The following is a 20,795-nucleotide window of genomic DNA, read 5'->3' as shown; positions in this document are numbered from 1 at the left end:
ACATAATGTTCTAGGGGTGTTCATAGGGATGGCTCGAATTTTGGTTCACTTAGTCGAGGAAGAAATATTACTGATATTTTAGTATTCAATTAATCAGTTTTAAAATATATATTTTATTTTTTCAAATATTTATTTTTGACACTTCAATTTCAAAATGGTTTTTCGTAAATTATTGCAGATTTTAGTAACAAAGTACATAAAGTAAATATAAATCTGTTGCTTTAAAAATAAAAGAACCACATTTTTTGGTGTATTACAAAAGTTATTAAAACTATTAAGTAGTTTTCACTTCCTTTATAATCTTTCTTAGCCACGTCTGTTGCTTGCGTGTTCGTTTTTATGCATTAAATTAGGCAACCTTCGTCTGGTCTGGAATATGTTATTTCTGTCTTCTCCAGTTTGGCAGACGCTGTCATCGTCGCAATTTGTATAAGCTTCTTAAAGGGTTAAGGCCAGAAAGCAAGTTGCACAAGCAGACGGCCGCATATTAATTTTGGCCAGTAACATGTTGCACAACGATGGGGAATTATATAAATTGCTGGCTGCAATTTTGTACTGGTATTGTCGAATTTATGAGAAATAAGGACCGCAATATTAATCACATGTCCAGTGCCAACTTTAACGCTTTCTCTCTCTGTCGGTTCAATCGCATATATAAAATCTGTACTGTATTCCATTGTATAAGAATCTAGAACTTAGCATAAATTTCCAGCTGGAGAAGTGGACAAAGTTTTGCGGTCCGTTTTGCACTTCTGGTCGGGACATTAATTATGATAATATTTCTTGGACTTTAATAAGCATTTGGCATTCTGGGGGCCCCTCAAATATGCTAACAGTTTGCTCTGTCTTGCCAACGCCACTTGACTTCATTGTCGGGTAATTACAATAAGACGCTCATAAGCTCATCGAAAAGTGGAGTGCCAAATGCAAGATGCAAATGGCAGAGGACCAGGGAACCCCATTGTTTCGTTCGCATTAATTAACTGACAGATGGGAATGTCTGCTGGGGAAGTTGTCTTACTTTGTTGTCCTCTGTGGCAGGGCTCAAATAAATCTCTGCCGTTTAAATACCCGAACGTCTATAATTGAGAAAACAAATGTGGAATGTTTGCATTGTAAAGGGAAACTTAAATTGGGGCATAAATAATGCAAATGTTGTGCTGATGACTTGAAAGTGAAAATTTAGCAGCTTCTACCGAAATAATTAAATTCGAAATATATGCAAGTAGTTTATTGATTGATAAGAAATCTCAATTTGCAATGGAATGTAATTTCCTAAGCACAGCTATTAATAAATCATGCATATTAGAATTAATAACATATAACTATGCTTTTATCTAATTCCTGAGTAAATTTGCATATGAAATACTTGACTTTATGTTACTCAATAACTAGGAGTCCCCGAGTTGTTTTTCACTTCTATTCCTACGTAAATAAAGTTCCACAAATGTGGCTGTCTTTCCTTTTGCTGTTGCAAGTTCCAATATTTTTGACAGAAAACTTTACCACAAGTGATCTTTATCCGGAACACACCTACAGTCATCTAAGTTCATATCTAGTTTCTTTGCGGACCCGCAAATATATACACACTACTGGAGATAATCACTTCTGTACTGGGGTGATTTTAACTAATCGCCATGTGCTTACCTCGGCGCATTGCATTACAGAGTGGGTACATCTAAATAATATTATATATTTTATGATCTAATTTCGAAATACTAATTAGTAAGAAGGGTATGATGATGAACCCAAAACGAATTGTGGTCGCCCTTTGCGCGGCTGTCTTCAAAAGTCCAGAGTCCGAGGAATTTCTTGTTGAAATTCAGAATATGGTTATCTATCCGTATTATCATAGAAACAAGCGAGATGATATAGCTGTAATAAAGCTGAAAAGAACCATCAAATTTGATGGCTATCACTTGGCCCAAGCTGTTATAGGGAATTCATCACTGGAAGTGGGCAATGATTGCAAGACCGTTGGTGAAAACTTTGGCATACGAGTGGGTATCTTCTAAATATTCGGCTAATTAAAAGTAGTACCAAAAATATATTCTTAGAGACAAAGATTTGGATCATTTAATAGCATGTTATTCGTCAATGTCGAGCTGCGACCATTTGCGGAGTGTCTGGATATCAAGAAAGGTCAAAAGAAGTCTCAGGTCGACAACGCAGATCTAATTTGTGTGAAGTCCTTGGAACATCTTGTTTGTACCACCGACTTCGGGGGTCCACTCTTTTGCGATGGTCAGCTCTACGGGATCGCCCTGGGCGCCGTTAATTGCTCCAGTCCGGATCCGGTTTTCTTCAGTGACGTGTCTTTCTACACGAGCTGGATGAAGAAAATAATATCTCAGGGAGTAAAGCGGCAACCGCATCATAAATGGATATTTTCCTTGGCTTTTCTCGTGTGCCTTTTTGGGCAACTTTCCCCGAAAGGCAGCAAGTGGATATCAGGTCTCTCAGAAAAGGAAAAAATTACTAGCCTCGCAGCCTGCGATTAATGGAAAATTGAGGAAAGCCCTTGGAAACTTTCGCCTGCAATGCGCCTGTGTGCCACGTGTGGCAAATGTCACGTTCACTTTTCCCCCAGAAAAACCGCATCGACTTTCCATTCAACTTAAACAACAATAATTTCGGCTGTTGCCCAACACTTTTCCACTTCTGCATTAATCAAAGCGAAAAAGAAACTGCCGAAAAAAGCTTAATAAATTTGTACATAAAACATGATTGATAAAGGCCATAAATAATCTCAATAATAAATAGAAAATTGGTCAAGAAAAAAGTAAAAGGCCGCGACACGGCAATTCGATGTAACAGCCAATCATTATTAATAGCCACGAAACGCCGGATAAAAACCAACCCGTAAAGGTAAAAAGAAATTGCACACACACGCGATAATGTTGGCCGAAAAAGAAAAGCCAGAAGTTAACAATAACAAGTTTGGCGCTGAACTCTTGTTGCTTAACTCCCATTGACTTTGAGTTCAAGACTCGCTGTCAGTCGTCGGATGGAAAGCCAGCCATAAATCAGTAATAATTATCTTTTTTGTTGCTCTGCACTTGCTCGAATGCAGGTAGCTGGTATCACAAAAGCTGATAAATCGATGCTGATAAATTGAAAATTACCAGCCAAGCGATATATAATGGCCTGGATGATAAGCTCGCAGATTGCATACACAAATGTACATGTAGCCGAGCGTACAGCATTTGAATTTCCTTTTATAGTGCTGAAATTGCATACCAATTTGTGGTAGACAGCAGCCCAGACATTTGTGCTGGATTTGCCTTTTTCTTTCTCTTTTAAAATCAACAAGATGTTGATTGGGGTAATGGGATTAAATCGAAGTCTTTGATGAATAAAAAACAAATAATAAAAAAATAATAAAAAAATAAAAAAAATTTGTATATTTAATTAAATAATGCTATGAAAATTTAAATAAATTTATTTTTAAATTAGCTACTATAATGTGTTATTTTTTTATTAAATAATTTTTCATCTGGCAATATAAAAACTAATTTTGTTCTTTTGATAAAATTATCCTACTTATTTAATTCCCATTTATATTGATACTTTTAATTTTTATCAAATTTATATTTTAACATTTTTTCCACCGTACCTAGTGCAACTTTACACAACACCCAACTAACACGGTAGTTGAAAAATCAAAGTACCCGAGTACAAAATTCAAGTAAAAATCACGTTCCAACCAAAAGACGCTAACGTGGCCAAAAAGTAGGAAACAATAGCCACAACAGGGGGGCTGGGGTGATGCATCGATATGGACTACCAGACCAAAGTTGATTTTTATTGGGAAGAGTGAGGGCATTAAATTAAATCTATTTGTACAATTTATAGAGGGGAAAAGTGAAGTGAAATGATTTCTATGGCTACACACATGGGGCAACAACAAAAAAAATCACTTAAAGTTGGGGCAACGTTTCCGTTGAGGCAAGACCACTGAACTGGACAAACGTTCCTCTGAAAACTGCAGACACGGCATCAAATAAAACATGGCGAACAACAGAGAAGGAGCTTCCAGTTGGGATCTGTAAATCCAACCCGCAGGACGACGATGGTCCACCGAAAATTTCGCCGGGAAAAAAGCTAAATAAATAAATATCACCAGCAGGGGGAATGGATAAAAAATAGATTTGTGCTGTGAATAAACACATGGATATGGAGCGTATGTCGAGGATAGAGGTGAACGCGTGAGGCAGTACCTCAATAGTAAGCCTTTTATTAATTTTGAAATTTTTTATTTTTCTAATGCAGAAATGTCCCGGTAATCATATTTTTACTACAAAATATTAAAAGTTTCTGATGAAGCTTCAGCTTTTAATTTCCAATAAAATTATTTATCGGTGTTTTGTCACGTGCTCATCTCCAGTCGATGCAACGTCTCGAATGCCGGCGTTTGTTTTCATAGCTGTGAATGTGACATTGTCCAACTTCAACTTCCACGTTTTCCCCTCTTTTTTATTCCACTTTTCGGAACTCGAGCCACAGTTTGTTGCAATCCCCGTTTTTTATTTGTGGGCGAAAGTGTGAAACGATTTTTGCTGACTCTGGACTCTGGAAATCCAAGCTGCAGCAAAACTTCTCGGCGGGATTTCAAGCGGCCCCTTTCAGATCCCTAAGTGGTTTTATAGGGTCCGCAAATTCCAGTGTGAATAAAAAATGAAACAAAAAGACTGGGGGAGTCGCATAAAAATATCAGAAGCAGCAAAAAGGAGTCTGCTGGCAAGGCAAAAAAAGAATTCCCTCACAACTCAATTGTCAAAAGTTAAACGACATCTCATGCGGCGGCAGTCTAAAAGTTTCACATTACATGGCCAGCTGGCTGACCCGATTTTTAAAGTCGAATGCAAATGCTGTTGATTTTCCGCACGTTTCCGGCTGACCAAACAAAACTTCACTCAGCCAGTCGTCAGTCATCCGAAAGCCAAAAGGCGCAACGGAATCGAGCGGAGAAATCAATTCACTTTTGGCCAGCTGCATATCGGGGGTTCCCTCACAGCCTCCCCGCTTTTTCACCTCGTATTCCCATCGGTTTTAAGATTGCAGCTGCTTTCTGTGCCCGCCCCTCATATTTATGCCACAATTTGCCTTTTTGCGGGTTTCATTTACAGAAATTAGTCGGCAATTTTCGAAATCGTTGCAGAAGACGAGAAAAAAAAAATGAAGGAACCAGATATCTATTTAAAGATTTAATGTTGCAATTGAAATTCTAAAAATCAAATTATGTGCTTAGAAAAGTTTTAACCAAAAATTTGTATTATTTTTAATATGGAATTTTAATCACCAGTTTAAATGCCTTTATCGTATTTCCTAGTTATCCACTTAAAGAGTCTCTTAAACTCAACTTAAGACCGAAACACAAACCATAAGCACACAATTTAAGCAAAATTAAATCGAAATCATTTGCAAGACTTCGAATAATCTGGAGTCAAAATTTCATTAGAAATTAGACTTCTCCGACATATTTGCTCCGCCTAACCGACAAAACCGAAGTCAGGCAAGCAAACAAACAAACAAGTCGAAAGCTCCACTTTTGCTCAAACGTTTAGTGCCAACTTAGAAAATTACTCAAATGGCTTAATTGGCAAATAGAAAATGCAAAAAAAAAAGAATGGCAAGCAACTGCAGTTGAGAGAACTTTTTGCAAAAACTTTTTCAACTGCGGCAATGGGAGTGGGAAAACATTTCCACACAAAACCGAAAAAAAACAAACGAATAACTTAATTGAAACTTAATGAGAAAATGCAGCCGCATTGTTTGCCATGGCAAATGAAAAAACAAACTGGGATCTCTGGGTATGCGATGCGTATCTTAAAGATGCAAAAGTGCAGGTGTCTGTCGCTAAATGCAACAGTCATTTGCCTGATTGCCAAGACATTAGGACAGCGTGTCGGATGTTGCATGGAACGTGCCGTTCGTTTCGCTTCTCAGACAAAGAGTCGGGTTATGCGATACCAGATACTAGATACTAGATACTTAAGCGAATTGCACAACAGCACCAGCATAATCGCCTCTTTTGTTTGCATTTATCTTTCAGATGCGCTCACCTGGGCCCAGGTGAATGTGGAACCCAACACAGCACTCCTCAACGAGGGTGATCGCACCGAACTGCTCTGCCGCTACGGCAGATCCATCAACTACTGCCGGATCGAGATTCCTGGAGAGCAGAAGGTCCTCAACCTGTCGCCGGAGTGGAGCAAGACCCCCGGATTCACGTACTTCGGAGCGGGTCTAACGGCCGGCCAGTGCGGCGTCAGCATCGAACGGGTCAAGGCCAGCAACAATGGCCAGGTCAAGTGCAGTCTCGGCGTCGAGGGGGAGGAGCTGTCGGGAACCATCGACCTGGTCGTGGCATGTAAGTACCCAACCATTCAAATTACATCAAATACTAGAATCAAGAAATACGGTAATAAAACTAATACACAGAAAAAAAGTTGACAAAAGATCATCTTGATATGTGCTGGTCTATTTCAAATTTTTTAAAGATCAAGTTATTCATGTAATTTTTATATTAATAAAGATTTTTTTTATCTTAAACATGTTTATATGTTGGAATCATAAGTCATATCGTCTTCTTATTAATATGAAATAAGGTTGAATTGACCCTATTTCATATCGAATTTTTGTCTGTGTATTTATTTACATTTTAAATGTCATCCTGACTAGAAAACACAAAAAAAATTGTAAGCTTTAATGCCGAAAAGCTTTTTAAAGTAGTATACACCCAGAAAACAAAATGGACTAAAAAGGGGCCTAATTACCTAAAATTTTAGGAAATATGGCCAGAAAAACGCGCCAAGGCCATGCATTACCTAAAATGTTGTCCATGTGGACTATATTTTGTACGCAGTCTTGAATTTATTTCTGGTAATGGTTACCTAAAAAAATGGCTAGTGGACTAGATTTTTAGGTCAGAATTACCTAAATATTAGGTATTTAAAAAAAAGCTAGGATTTTTACTATTGATAGTAACATATTTGATTATTTTAATTGCTTATATTGTATTATTCGGAAAAGCAAATATTTTATCTTTCTGAAAAAACAATCACTTTATTTTGTCCTCGGTGGGAATCGATCCCGGGTCTTCTGCGCGAGAGTCCAATAGGCTAGCCTCTGGTCTACGGAACTACTTAAAGGCCCTGCGGCAAAACCAAAGCCTGCTTCAAGGGGCTCAGGCGAATTCTATTTTTAGAATAGGGCACTATTACCTTAAAAGTAGGAAAATAGTCCACGTAGGTATTAGAGCCCTGCATGAATCATTCAATTTTTGTTTTATCATGGTATGCCATGAAATTTCTGATTTGTTTAATTCAATTCTATGTGAAATAAATTGAATGTTGTTCTAATTCATTTCGAATTGAATGAATTGAATGAATTATTTTATGAATTTTTTGAATTTTCCAGATTTTTTTTGTGTTTTCTTTTGAGAACAAAAAGTGGAAAATTTTTAACAAATCAATGTTAACTGCATAGTAAATAAAATTCAGGCAGATTTAATCACAAAATTATGGCCCTTTCTTCTTCAAAATAAATTGTCGTTTGAATTATTTCGGAATTCATGCCATTCATTCATTCAATTCTATTAAACTCAAAATTCAAATTCATTCAATTCTATTAAACTCAAAAATTCTAATTAATTCATTCATATAACAAAAAAAAATTCAAAATAATTCATTGGATCCATTCATGCAGGGCTCTAGTAGGTATTGATTTTATATATTGAAACTTTTCCATCACTAGCTTTAAGAAAAGTCTAAAAAATTTTTTAACATTAAACTTAAAAAACCGAATAATTTGTTTATTAATATTAGGGACCAATATTTGTATTAAGTTGTGAGTGATAATCGACTTTAAATTATTCCTAAATTTTAGGTCTTATGGACCAATTTGAAGGTTACGATGGCCTATAAAAATCTCTTTAGCTTTACCTAAAAAGTAGGAACATAGTCCACATGCTAATATTTTTAGGTAACCCATTACCTAAATCTGAAATTTTGGTCTATTTAAATTTTTTAGGTCATACGTTACCTAAAAAATAGTCCCACATTTCTCTGGGTATACTTTAAATTTCTAGTTAATTCGAAATTGTATTATTAATACTTTTAAATATAAAAATATTAAATATTATTGTCTACATTTTTTTCTCATTAATAATTGACAGAGAAGTGTTTTAAAATGTACACTCAGAAAAAAAATCGCCCTAAATTTTAGAAAATCGCCATACTTTGAAATATTTTTCTAAATAATAAGAAAAACTTACCCTGATTAGATCAACTCCTCTTGTTATCCACTTTTAGAAAAATTTTCTGTTATTCAGAAATTTTTCTTTTAAACTAAGAAAAAATCGCTTTACATTGGCCCAATAGGTAGCCTAGGGGTCTAATGCGAGCGGATTATTTGTTTTCTACGCTTATATTCGGAAGCGTGTGTTCGATCCCACGTCGAGGCGGACATTTTTTGCGTCTTTCTTTTTTTTTTTGCGCATTAATATGATTACTTTAATACAAATAAGGATTTAGGTAAGCTAACATACACATAATGGATAAATAAGATTATAAACCTAAAACCCAAGAGAACAGAATGAGAATGTACTTTGTACAGCGCATCTCGTGATGCTTCCCTGGCGCAGCTAGTAGAGTGTTTGACTGCAAACTGTGAGGTAAGGGGTTCGATTCCCCCTAGCGACCAAAATGTTTTTCTCAAGATAGTAAGTTATTTGATTTTTATGTTTATCATTAATAAATAATATAATAATTTCAGTTACTATTTCAGTTACAATTTAAGATAAAAGGTGTGTTTGTGTACAAGCATCGTGACGTCATCCAAGTGTTTAAATAGAGGAGAGAATAATAAGTTGAGAAACGAGAGCCCCAACAACAACACCCCACATCGGCATAACTCCCGATTCCCCGATTTTTTTTTTCTTTTTCTTATTCAATTTTGCAAAAACTAACCCTAAATTTAAGAAATTTTTTTTCTAATTTTTAGAAATATTTTTTCTAAAAGGCAAGGCGAGCTGCCTTTGGTTTAAAAAGTATGGCGATTCAGGGCGATTTTTTTTCTGAGTGTATAAACGCCGGTTTCTAAATCTAACCTTACTAGGCACTTAATTTTCTAAATTAATCATTCTTTTTTTTATCAATTTTTTTAGTGCGCCCCCAGCAGCCTATCATCGAATTGCTGTCCCGACCAAATCGCGAGGGCTACTTCAGCGAGGGAACTGAATTCAAGGCTCGCTGCAGCGTTCGCGATGGTCGTCCGCCGGCGAATATCTCTTGGTACATCGACAACATGCCGGCCAACAAGCGCACCAGTCCCCTGGAGGTCATGTCCTCGACCAACGACAATGTGGAGCTATCGACCTCGATTCAGGAAATCCAATGGCACCTGTCGCCCGAGGATGGCAACCGGAAACTGGTCTGCCGCTCGCACCACCAAACCGATCGCGAAAGTGTCCCCCCGCAGGAAGCTGCCTACATCATCAACGTGCGATGTAAGTAATTACACTCTCGTTTAGGGAAGTTCTAAATTTAATCATTTAAAATTGTAATTCTGCCTAAGCCATATATAATATAATATATTATATTAATATAATATATAATATATTTAAATATGTAAAATAATTTACTCTTAGCATTGCTATTTAATTTTAGTCAATTTGTATAATTTTTGAAATATTGCACTTAATAATGGACTTAAAAATATGCCTCTTATATACATATGAACATTTCAAATATATGCGACTTTTCATTTAAAACTTTTTTTATAAATAAATAAAATGTATTATTTAGCAGTCTAAAATATGTAACATAAGTATATAAAAATTTTATGTTTAACAAATATCTTTAATACTTTCTTTCCTCTCAGATGCCCCCGTCCACCAGCCAGATGCCGCTGTTTACGGACTTTACCTCGAACACACTGCTATTGTGAACATCACCATCCGTGCCAGTCCGCAGCCCAAGATCGAATGGACCATCGATGGAGCGATTGTGGGACAGGGCCGTACCGATGGACGCTACTCGGCCTATGAGCCCCAGTATCTGGGCAACGACGAGTACAACGTGACTTTGGCCATCGCCGGTCTGACTCTGGAAGATACCACGAAAATCTACAATTTGAGGGCCAGCAATGAACTGGGATCGACGGACTACCAGGTGCGAATCAGTTCGTCAAGCAAACCGCCCAGTAGCAGCCTGGATGTGGCCGCAATTGTTGGCATTGTGGTAGCCGTTGCCGTTTTGGTCCTGGTCGTTTTACTGATTGTGTTTGCACGAGCCACTGGCCGATGGTGTTTTGGCGGTAAGTTGAAAATGATTTTTTTCTTTTTGATTTTCCATACACACATTTTTGCTTATTTTGTGGGTGAAACATCGTCATTAGCCTCTCAGCCACATCAACAACAACAACATCATCATCATAATGATCATCCACTGCCACTATTGTCTCATCATCAGCTATGCTAACAATAAATTCTGGCTTTAGGTTCTCCACCCACCCAAACCACGCAACTTCAGCACCCATTTTCCCCCAAACTCCACCACTCATCCTGCAATTCATATGCATACATACATATATGTTCTAGGGTTTTTGGGCGGAGGTCTGTGGGGCCTGGTTCCTCTGCCACAAGCCGTTGTTAACTTTCGACACATTGTGCGGCTTTTAAATTTTAATTAGCGTTAACCTAGCAGAAGGAGCAACTGAACGGGCGGATGAACGCAGCAGCCCTAGAAAACTCATCTAATTAAAAAAAAAATTCACTTGGCTTTGCCGGTTGACTTTCTGTGGAAAAATTTTCTTGAAAAAGAATGTGGGTATAGTCGAAAAATTGAAATGTGGAACATGCGAAAGAGAAAATGAAAGAATAACTAGAACTTTTTTAAAAGATACAAATATGGGAGTGTGAAGTTTAAAGAAAGAAAATGTTAGCACAAGCATAAAGCTAAGGAAAAATTTGAATTTTAATGAATTTTTAAAATAAAAAGAACCTTACAAATAATTGTTTTTTTACTGTGGACAAACAATTATTTACTTAAAATGTTAAAGCTTGCAACCATTAACTTAATAATATAAAATTGTTCAATTTACAATGTAGAAAGCACCTTTTAAAACACAATTCAGGAACATCGAAATTGGTTTTACAAAAATGGTGTGCTAAAAAATAAAAAAAAAAACCAAAATAATTAAACCTGCATAAAAAATAATACAAAATACCAAGCCAACTAAATTAAATACCTTTATTAGATACATAAGATTAACAATACAATTGTAAAACTCTCTCGGTAAAATTGTCTACAAATGACAACAACAAGAAGAGCTAACATGAAAAACAAAAATTGGTCATTAAAAATTCGGGAGGAAAAAATTCCAAAATGTTTTTGAAAACGTGTTATTTGCTTTCAATGTAAAATATTAAAAAAATAAAATTTGTATTTTTCTGTTTTTCTATGCTTCCTGTACTTTCTGCTTGATAAGCTTTTTGGTAAATGGACTAACCTCAACTTTAATACGGAATTTTGGTATCTTCGAGATCGAAATCTTTTCTCTCTGCCTCCTCTTCTATCTTTCTCCCTCTCTCTGCACACAAAGCTAAATGTTAGTTCTTGTTGTTGTCGTTTTTACAGGCGCCACTCTAAACACAGACATCGGTCCCGATTCCGAGGCCCAGATCCATCCGGAATTCAATGACGACGAGGAGCTGGATGGTCGCGATAATGGCGATGAGCATATCGATACCACCCAGCAGTCGGAGGAGGCCACGCCCCCCGTAACCGATAAATTGGAGGCGCAAAAGAAGGCGGATCTGAAGAAGAGTGCGGCGGCCACAGCGGCAGCGGTTATAGCCGCTGGAAATGGCAGCCAGCACAGTTTAAATGGCCTCGAGGCTCCCAAGCCGCCAAATACTTCCGTCTAAGCCCCCTTTGCCACAACTCCCAGTAAATGGGCGTGGCTCTTGGCCAGTTAGCTGTGTGCCCCGTTTGCTAAAAGCAGAAGGGAAAAGAAACAAAAATATCGAATAATATATACATCTCCTTACCACCCTTTTGCTCTCAAATATTTGCTCTCTCATAAAAGTAATTGAATGAAAAAAATCTCAAAAAGCGCACAACAAAAAAAAAGGATATATATTTTTACTGTACACAAAACAAAAGCAACACTTTACCTTAGGCCAAGTAATTTTAAGTGACCAATTTTCGTAAATCGCGAGTCTCGCCACCCTTAAATCTCCTTTTATCCGCTATAATTCATCGAAAATAAAACACAAATATATGTATAAAAATTACAAATCAAATAAAAAATCAACAACAATGCCCAATTTATTGTAATATATTTTGTCCAGCAATATTGATTTTCATCCATGTATTTATTTAAGCTATAAGAGCTGCCAGCATTTTGCATTTTCTAATTATTATTTTGTGTCGATTGGCGAATCAATCAATTCAAACTTGGCAAGCATAACAAATTAGAAAATTAAACATGCCTATGATTTATTTTAATTAGTTATCCGCTTCACACTTATGTTTTTTTCTGTTCTTTTGTAATTTTAGTAAAACGAAACAAAATAAACAAAAACATAAAAATATAAATTTGTAAATTTACAATGAGGTTGTGTTTGATGTGGCAGAAAGAAAGCTGATGATGGTGTTGTTAGGAGGGGTACCCTAGATCTTACATCATTAATCATGAAAATCATTTATAATTCAGTATGCAAATTATTCCAAGGTGTAAATATGTTTAAATTGATTTTTTCATTTTCTCCACACAGGAAAATCAATCAAGACGCCCACAAACGAAACGTAAGTACAGTGAACTCTCTCCTATAAACCTAACAAATGTCAAAATAAGTTCAGAAAAGTGCAAAAACAAACGGGGCCAGGCCATATATAAATTGTTTCCATGGATCCACAACTAACCCATCGACGGTATCTGGTTTGCTTTGATTTGTTTAATTTTCCAAGCCATTAATATATTATCCATTAATTTACTATTGCGTAGTTCGGATGTGTGTTTGTTTGTCTACTTGCATGTGTCTCTTGAGTGGCTTTAATTTTCGTACTTACATTAACCGTATGTCAAAAAGCAATCATCTCTCGATATAGAAGCAGCTCATTGTCATCCTAGGTTAGTTCATAGTTCATTTATAGCCAAAAAACGTTATCTTAAGCACACGCATACAACAAAACACACCAAACATTGCTAAAGTCTCGTGTTTCGTCTTGTATTTGAAAAGTCCTTTAAACTGAAATTCTAAATTTTAATTCCATAAAAGTAAAATCAGTTTATAATAGTTGTCACACTGTCACACACACACACACTATACACATACATTCTCTACACCTCTGAACTTTCACATTAAAACGCTCGCTAGTCGCTCTGCCACGCCCACCTTGCTCGCTCGCCCGCCCACCACAAACAAAAAGTAAGAAGTGTCTGTCTCGCTATGTCTATCTCTTACCCTGTGAACATCATAAAGCTCTCTTGCTCTGTCTCACGCATTTACTAAAAATGTCGCTGTCCCAGTCAAAAACCACAAAAACCATAAGCATACAAATGCATAGAACAAAAAAAAACAACTCTATAGTGTTAGAGGCACTTTGCTAATGCATCACAAAAATAATATAATTATAAAAAAAAACCAACCTCAACCACAAAAAGAAACGAAAACAAACTTCTTGCTATGTTTTGTCTTCTTCTTCTACTACTTTCATATGGACAACCGACCAACAACAACAAACCAACGAAAACAACTAAATAAAATATGTGACAAATCTCTCAACTGTAACGAAAACTTAAAATCAAATTCAACATGATATATCTACATCAAAATGTTAAATCAAAAAATTAATTCCTATTTTAAAAAACCAAAATATTTGAAAATATTTGAAAATATTTGAAAATATTTTGAAAAAAATCGTAAACAGTCAGATCGACAAGCAACTGGAATTGGGAACTCAGCAAAACCATGGACAAAATGTTGCTCTTTTGGAGACCCCTAATGGCATAACTTTGTTGGGCGCCAGTAAATTGCGAGAGGCCAATGGAAATGGTCAGGATCGTCTGTCGGTTGAAAGACGCCATCACGATGAAGATGATAGTTTTGAATATGGCACGGATCGTGAGAGCAGTGTCTATAATCCCACCACAAGACCCCTGAAGAGTATTCTGATGAGTCAGGCGGCAGGTCGTAATTCCCGAAGCTCTGCAAGTGATAAGGAAGATGGCAGCGAGAATGCTGATTTACTGCAAAAGGGAAATCAACTGGGAATTCCCGAATCGCGATTCTCGCGATGGCTGCCCAAGGATCAACGCGAGCTGATCGAAAAGCAGGCGATGTTACTTTCGGGAAGGGGCAAGTCCAAGGCACCAGCCACACCGCCGAAACCCCAGAGACCCCAAATCGGAGAGGCAAATACCACGAATGCTATTACTAGGAATACGACGCCAACAACACCGACGACGCCAAAGTTGCCACAGGAAACGGAAATCTGAGAGCGTGCACGAGTGTGTGTGCGCGTGTGGCATTCATATTTATTTATTTCTTCTTTTTGGGTACAGGAAACGCGCAGCAGGATTAGGGATGGAGCAGTTTTGTGGCAATCGAGAACTTTTAGGGGGCCCTTCCATTAGTGTCAAGAACTTTAGTTGATGGGTTAACTCAGTTAACTCCATCTTAAAATTAAATACTATTTGAGTGCCTTTCTCATAAGAAAACAGATAAAAATGTAAAATAAAAGTATTAATATACTTAAAGTTCACAAGTTCAAGTTCAAGTATAATGTGAAAATGTTTCCTTTGTCATCTGGAACTAAAAATATTTTTATACATATTTGTTAGTGACTTGCATTCCTGAGTTTTGAGTTTTTTTTTTTGGCGCGAGTAACAATTCTAAACAAAACAATAACGTTTAATTTATATATTGAGGGCTATAAATTCAACTTGCATTTAAAAAAAAAAATTTTAACTCTGAAAGGATGATAAATAACCAGTTATTTCTTAAAAAATAGGGGTCCCCTATAAAATAACATCGTTACAAAGCTGACTCCAAATGAGGATCACGAAAGATTTTTCTTCTACACAACAAAAACAAACGAAACGTAAAAACCTACAAATAAAGCAAGAAAAACTGATTCATTTCATACAACTTAAAGCTAGCATGAAATTAAGTTATTATCGAATACATAACTATAATCGAAGAAGTTTGCATGAAAAGCATGTAGCAAAGAATCATTGATCTACACAAATATTTATTGTAGTCACTGTAGAACAAAGTCATCAAGTGAGATATACGCGCAACAACAAAGTGTTCAACTTAAGCCGCGCCAACTGTACTTTAAGACCGAAGAGAAACTTCCTTTTATTTTCGATTATTATTACGTTCGAGCTGGCTTAAGTAGAAGACAACCTAAAGTTAAAAATTAAAATAGTATATAGTAATTAAACACGAACGCGATAAAATGTAGTTAGGATCTTTTGATACCCTTTATAATTTTTTACAGAACGTATGTTTAATATTTAATTAACAACAATAAACATTGTTAAAACTGCAATGAGTTTCCTTTTTGGATTTATTTATTTTGTGAATGCTTGAATATGTGTGCGAGTGTGAACGGCCATTTTTGAATAGAATGGAAAACTGAAAGGAAATTTCAACAATACAGTCTATCAAAGAGGAAATTCCCCGTACAATTTTCCATTTTCCATAACAAAAGCAATATCATTAAAATACGAAAGGAACGTTTCATGCAATAAACATTTCATATATATGAGAGACTAACACGCCACGCCAGAAACTAATACAAATACAAGCACGAACACATAGACACGGCACACATTGTTGGCAAAATGTATCCAGCAGATACTTGTTGAGCTGGCCCAGACAGCAGGCAGACATTCAAATGAGCCAAAAATATTTATAGAATATAGATGAAACTCATTTCAGCCAAGCGAAAGCAATTTACTTGGTCAGCCCACGTCAAACGAAGGTTAAATTGGGGGTGGAATTGGGTTAAGGGTCTATGAAAGGTCAAATGCGAATTAAATATTCCATATGGCATTCATTTCAGATATTTCGAGAGCCGCAGAGCATAGGAATTTAATTAAAAGCTTTTCCTGAAAACCATTTTTTTTAACTTCTAGGTTGCCTATGAAAAAAAAGGACATTAATTTGGTTTACTTACAAAAATAATTGTAGTTCCTCTAGGAATTTCTAACTAAGAATTTTTTTTTATTCTTTTAAATTTCTTTTAAATATACAAACATTTTTTTTTAAATGAAGTGTAAAAATACAAACATTTAAAAAAACTGACGGTTTAAAATTAAAAGAAAAAAATAAAATTCTTATTAGAAATTCCTAGAGGAACTACAATTAAACTTAAGTCGCAATAGATAAAATTGTTTTCAAAATGCAGGCATTAGAGAATATTTGCTTTTCCTAACACAATTTGGGTTTTAATGGTGCCACACACGAACAACAATAACAGTTACCAAAACACAAGTTCTAAAGCTCACTAACAACCGTTAGACAGGACACTTTAAATAGAGCAAAAAGCTACCACGAAAAGACTTCTAACCACACGACTAACCCCGAACACTATTATGGCCATCCTTTGTTACCTTATTTTTTCGGGAAGAAAATTCGCACAGCAGCAATTATTTTGACACAGTAATAAGTAGAAAAAGAAAACAGCAAAAACTTTCATACAAAAATCAAAATCATAAACCCATCCAAAAACCTCCCAACAATTTCACAACCGACAAGCAGCAGCGACACCGAAAGCGCCGATATAAAAGCCACTTCAACGGCCACGGCCACAACGACGATGGGCGGAGTGGGCGTGTTGGCCGAGGAGGAGGAAACCGTTAACGAACAGGAGAACCCGCAACAACAACAACTACAGCAGCAGCAGCAAAAGAAGGCCAAGAGATTGCCGGCTTTCGCAGTGGCAATTTTAAAGCGTTTCAACGAAAAGGATTCAAGGAAGTACAAGGATAACCAGGAGTCACTGAATATTGTCGAGGGAAGCGAACAGGAGAGCCCAGCACCCAATAATGCCATCGATGGCAATGACAATGAACCAAAGGTATAGAAAAATGTCCCAGATTCCTTCCTTTTCTTTCTCTTTCCATCTTCTCAGTTTTTGCGGAGGCACACAGAAAAAATATCACTAAAACCTTTCAGACAATCGATATATTTTCACTTCAAAACATTATTATTATTATTCTTAAGAAAAGGCAGAAGTTTGAAACATTACAAAAAAGCATTTAAAAAAAATAATTTTATCATCTCAAAATAATATAGATATGATCTTAGACATTTTTGGTTTTCTTTTGACCGTAGTGCAATTGCTACAGCGATAAATAAAAAAGGGTTAACCTTTTGAGGACATATTTACTTGAGTACTTCAGCCACAGTTTTATACTGAATTTATTGCCAAATTGTTAATTTTCAATTATATGGGCAATCTTCCTGAGTGTACATATTTTTCTGTCTGAATTTTTAATAACATGTTTCCTTAATAATTTTTTTAATATTTTGAGGTGTCATAACAAAAGATCTTGAAATTAGACAACGCTTATTTTGAAGAATGTGCGAGAACACAAGTTTTTGTAGGACACTTTCCAATAATATCAATAAAAAAAGCAACTTTTTGAGATGGTAATATAACCTGTGTGCGTGTGTTTGAGTGCGAACTGTATTTACCTTTAAGCTTAGCATAGTTACTTTATAGTTAGACGCAAGCTTACAGCATACGATCAAACCTTTTTATTTTTTTAATTTCCCTTTTGCTATTATCACAAATTTTTCTACATAATTTTCTTTGCCATTTTCTGCTCTTTCCGTTAAAAAAAATACCGCATGCAAATAAAAATCCGTTGTTGTATAACTTTTGTATATATACGCAAATAAAGGCAATAGTTTGGCAGAGCACCTCACCAGTGTGGACGTTTAAGTAAAGAAAAGCTTAAAGCAAATGAAAAAGGTATTGAAAACTCCCCTAAAAAAGACTAAACATTGATTTTTTCTCTATCAATTATTTACTTGATTTGAAGAAATGCCTACTAATATATTATTAATCTTTTTCCAAAAAAACATAGCAAGACAAACAACTCGTCTATGCTGAACTTGTACTAAAACCAGCCAATGAGACTACAACAACAGCAACACCAGCACCAACAAAAACAACAGCAGCAACAACAACAACAGCCACAACACCTGAAGGTTCTGGAGTTGGGATTAAAAGTTCAACGGAATACGCCGAAATAGTCTATGTGCAAAAGGGAGGCGAAGGCAAAAAATAATCTAGCCCATCAAATTAAAACCCTGGGAGGCTGCCACAAATAAAACATAAAAATGAATGCACAAAATTAAGAAGCCGCAACGTAAGCAAAACCCCAGTGCAGCATAAACATAAACTTTACAATGATATTAAGAATGCAAAAATAAAATAAAATGTCTTAAGTGGTTTTTCAAAAACTTCTTGAATGTGTGTACTAAAATCTAAAGAAATGTGAAACTAAGAACATAAAAGCGAAAACATAAACTTTTACAAAATAAACTTAATTCTCCGCACAGAAATCTTGACACAAGACACGCCCCTCAATATGTAACCCTCCTCCCCCAGTCCACACATTAAATCAAATTTACAACAAGATAAAAAAGAAAGAGAACCTTAAAAAAGCTAAAAGAATATTTGCAAAACAAAACTATATATAAATAAAATTTACATAAACATAGGCAAGAGAAAAAAAACCATTTGAAAATCTCAATTATTTACATAAATGTCTCGCATTTAAGCTAAATGTAAATTTAAGACAAGAAACAACAAAAAAATATAAAAATTATGCAAAATTGAAGTAAACTTATTTAGATGAACCTTAAATTATTTTTACGCAAGCATTTTTGTACACATCGCCGTTTTGAATATGCAAAATTAGGGACTTTAACAATTTAGGCAGCCAGAGAAAAGCATTTAAACAACTTAATGGAAAAATTAAATAGGGACAATTCACCGAAAATCTATGGCAACTGAAAGTATTCTATCATAATTAACTTTGTTTTTCTTGTTTCTTAACGATATCCTTCCATTTTCCATACAACTGGCAATTAATGTTATTATTTAAAACTATTTACACAATTACGAATTAACTGATAATTGACTAAGTTAAGTGCATAAATTAATTACAATGTACTTTCATGATGATGATTGATTTTTATATTTTGTAAGTTATAATTTGTATAAAGTTAAGCTGAACAAGAAACTTTTTTGAATAAAATTCTTTACCATATAATTAGTGGGTGTATTGTTTAATTTAATAAACATTTAAATTTGCAATCAGCAAATAATATTAGTAAAAGGTAATTTTTAGTCGTCTTTCGTTTTGAATTTTATCGAATGCCTAATTAACAGCAACAGAACATCCTGCCGCTAGCAAAAGTCAAAGGGCTGAGTTAACATTCAGCTTGTTAAATGAAATGTCAAATTTACGACAAGTAAATTGAAATTGCAGTTGGGGCTGCCGGCAGAATTTCTCTTCGGCATCCTTGTTTAGCTTTTCAAGCACCAAAAAGCTCAAGACGACAACGTCAATTACACTAAATAATAGCACACTTCTGATCCGATCTGCAACAGCAAGAACGATAATCATGTCGCATTATTCATAGCCGCATTGCCATTTATATATTTTAGCTAATACCGAAAAAAAGGAGAAATAATAATAATAAAATATGGCAAAGTTTTGCAGTTGACTTGGCTTTGTCTGCTGGCAGATTTCGGTATCTGGCTGTGGCTGGTTGTCAGTCAGTCAGTCAGTCAACTGCTCGGTACTGCGGCTCCCTCAACTTTTTCTGACATTTCAATTTATAAAGCTCAAAATCTGCGCGTTACCCGAAGCGTCCCATTTTACATTAGACAAAAACAGAGCGAATCTCGTATATTTTATTTTCGCCAGTTCTAGGGGGCTGATTTTTTTTTGCAGAGTCCACCGCGACAGCTTAAAAGTAAAATACAATTTCGCATTTTTTTTCCTTTGTTCCATGCCGAAGGCAGTACATTGAAATTGACTTCAGGGGGAGCGAATAAAATGAAACTTTCAAGGCTAGTACAATGCACTCTGCAAACGGCAGATGAGGCACTATTTTATACATTTAGGTTGGAAGAAAAAATAAAATGAATGAAGACAAGCGTAAGTATTAACTTATAAAAATCGTTTCAACCTTTGGCACAAGACATTATTTGATTTAGCAACATTTCATTGGGGCGTAGGTAAGCATAAATATCGGATATGACCCCAGGCTACCATAATATTAAAGCAGATAATAATATAAATAAATGTGCATACAAAGTTATACAATTTCTGCTACCAACCCAAAAATTTTTTTTAAATTTGTGGCAAGCTAATACCCTTTTAAAATATATTATTGCTTAGCTTGCTTGTTTATCAATTTGGTCGATTAGTTTCCATTAAGTTTTTAATAACACCAGCATACAAAATAAAATCGTTAAAATGCTACGACGGCCTTGGTTTTCTGGTAAAGGTGAGCATCCTGATTATGTAATGGGCACATATACTTTTTGTATGATCAATTTTTTAAATGTGTAAAAAACTTTTTTTATCTTTGTTACTCGTAGAGTAATAGGGTATATTGTATTTGTGCAAAAGTATGTAATACCGAGAAGGAAGGGTTTCCGACCCTATAGAGTATATATATTCTTGATCAGGATCACTAGCCCAGTCGATCTAGTCATGTCAGTCTCTCTGTCTGTATGAACGCTGAG

At 35.6% G+C, this 20,795-nt stretch overlaps 2 protein-coding genes across 6 annotated transcripts in view; both read left to right on the top strand.

Annotated features, from left to right (window-relative positions):
- The window catches only part of Fas3 (fasciclin 3), an 81,728-nt gene extending 62,420 nt beyond the window's left edge, over window positions 1–19,308 (top strand). Inside the window, exons 2-8 of one of the 5 annotated variants that reach the window (XM_017156734.3) lie at window positions 6,056–6,373; window positions 9,170–9,511; window positions 9,886–10,320; window positions 12,785–12,815; window positions 16,781–17,099; window positions 17,929–17,999; window positions 18,115–18,237. In XM_017156734.3, coding sequence (XP_017012223.2) covers window positions 6,056–6,373; window positions 9,170–9,511; window positions 9,886–10,320; window positions 12,785–12,815; window positions 16,781–17,099; window positions 17,929–17,973 — 1,490 coding nt within the window. In that variant the 3' untranslated portion in view covers window positions 17,974–17,999; window positions 18,115–18,237. Of the gene's footprint in view, window positions 1–6,055; window positions 6,374–9,169; window positions 9,512–9,885; window positions 10,321–11,642; window positions 12,600–12,784; window positions 12,816–13,940; window positions 15,567–16,780; window positions 17,100–17,928; window positions 18,000–18,114 lie in introns of those variants that run through there. The other 4 variants (XM_017156733.3, XM_017156737.3, XM_017156732.3 and 1 more) reach the window with 4 other exon arrangements.
- On the top strand, window positions 1,345–3,356 carry LOC108067625 (protein C activator). The gene is made up of 3 exons (XM_017156739.3): window positions 1,345–1,668; window positions 1,727–2,000; window positions 2,058–3,356. Exons 1-3 carry the CDS (start codon window positions 1,361–1,363, stop codon window positions 2,499–2,501), a joined length of 1,026 nt encoding a protein of 341 aa, XP_017012228.2. The 5' UTR covers window positions 1,345–1,360; the 3' UTR covers window positions 2,502–3,356.
- Window positions 19,309–20,795: the final 1,487 nt, after the last annotated feature.

This window comes from Drosophila takahashii, chromosome 2L (genome assembly GCF_030179915.1).
Source record: "Drosophila takahashii strain IR98-3 E-12201 chromosome 2L, DtakHiC1v2, whole genome shotgun sequence".
NCBI classification, from domain to species: domain Eukaryota; kingdom Metazoa; phylum Arthropoda; class Insecta; order Diptera; family Drosophilidae; genus Drosophila; species Drosophila takahashii.
The sequence above is the reverse complement of the archived record's forward strand: the minus strand, read 5'-3'. Positions and strand labels throughout refer to the sequence as shown.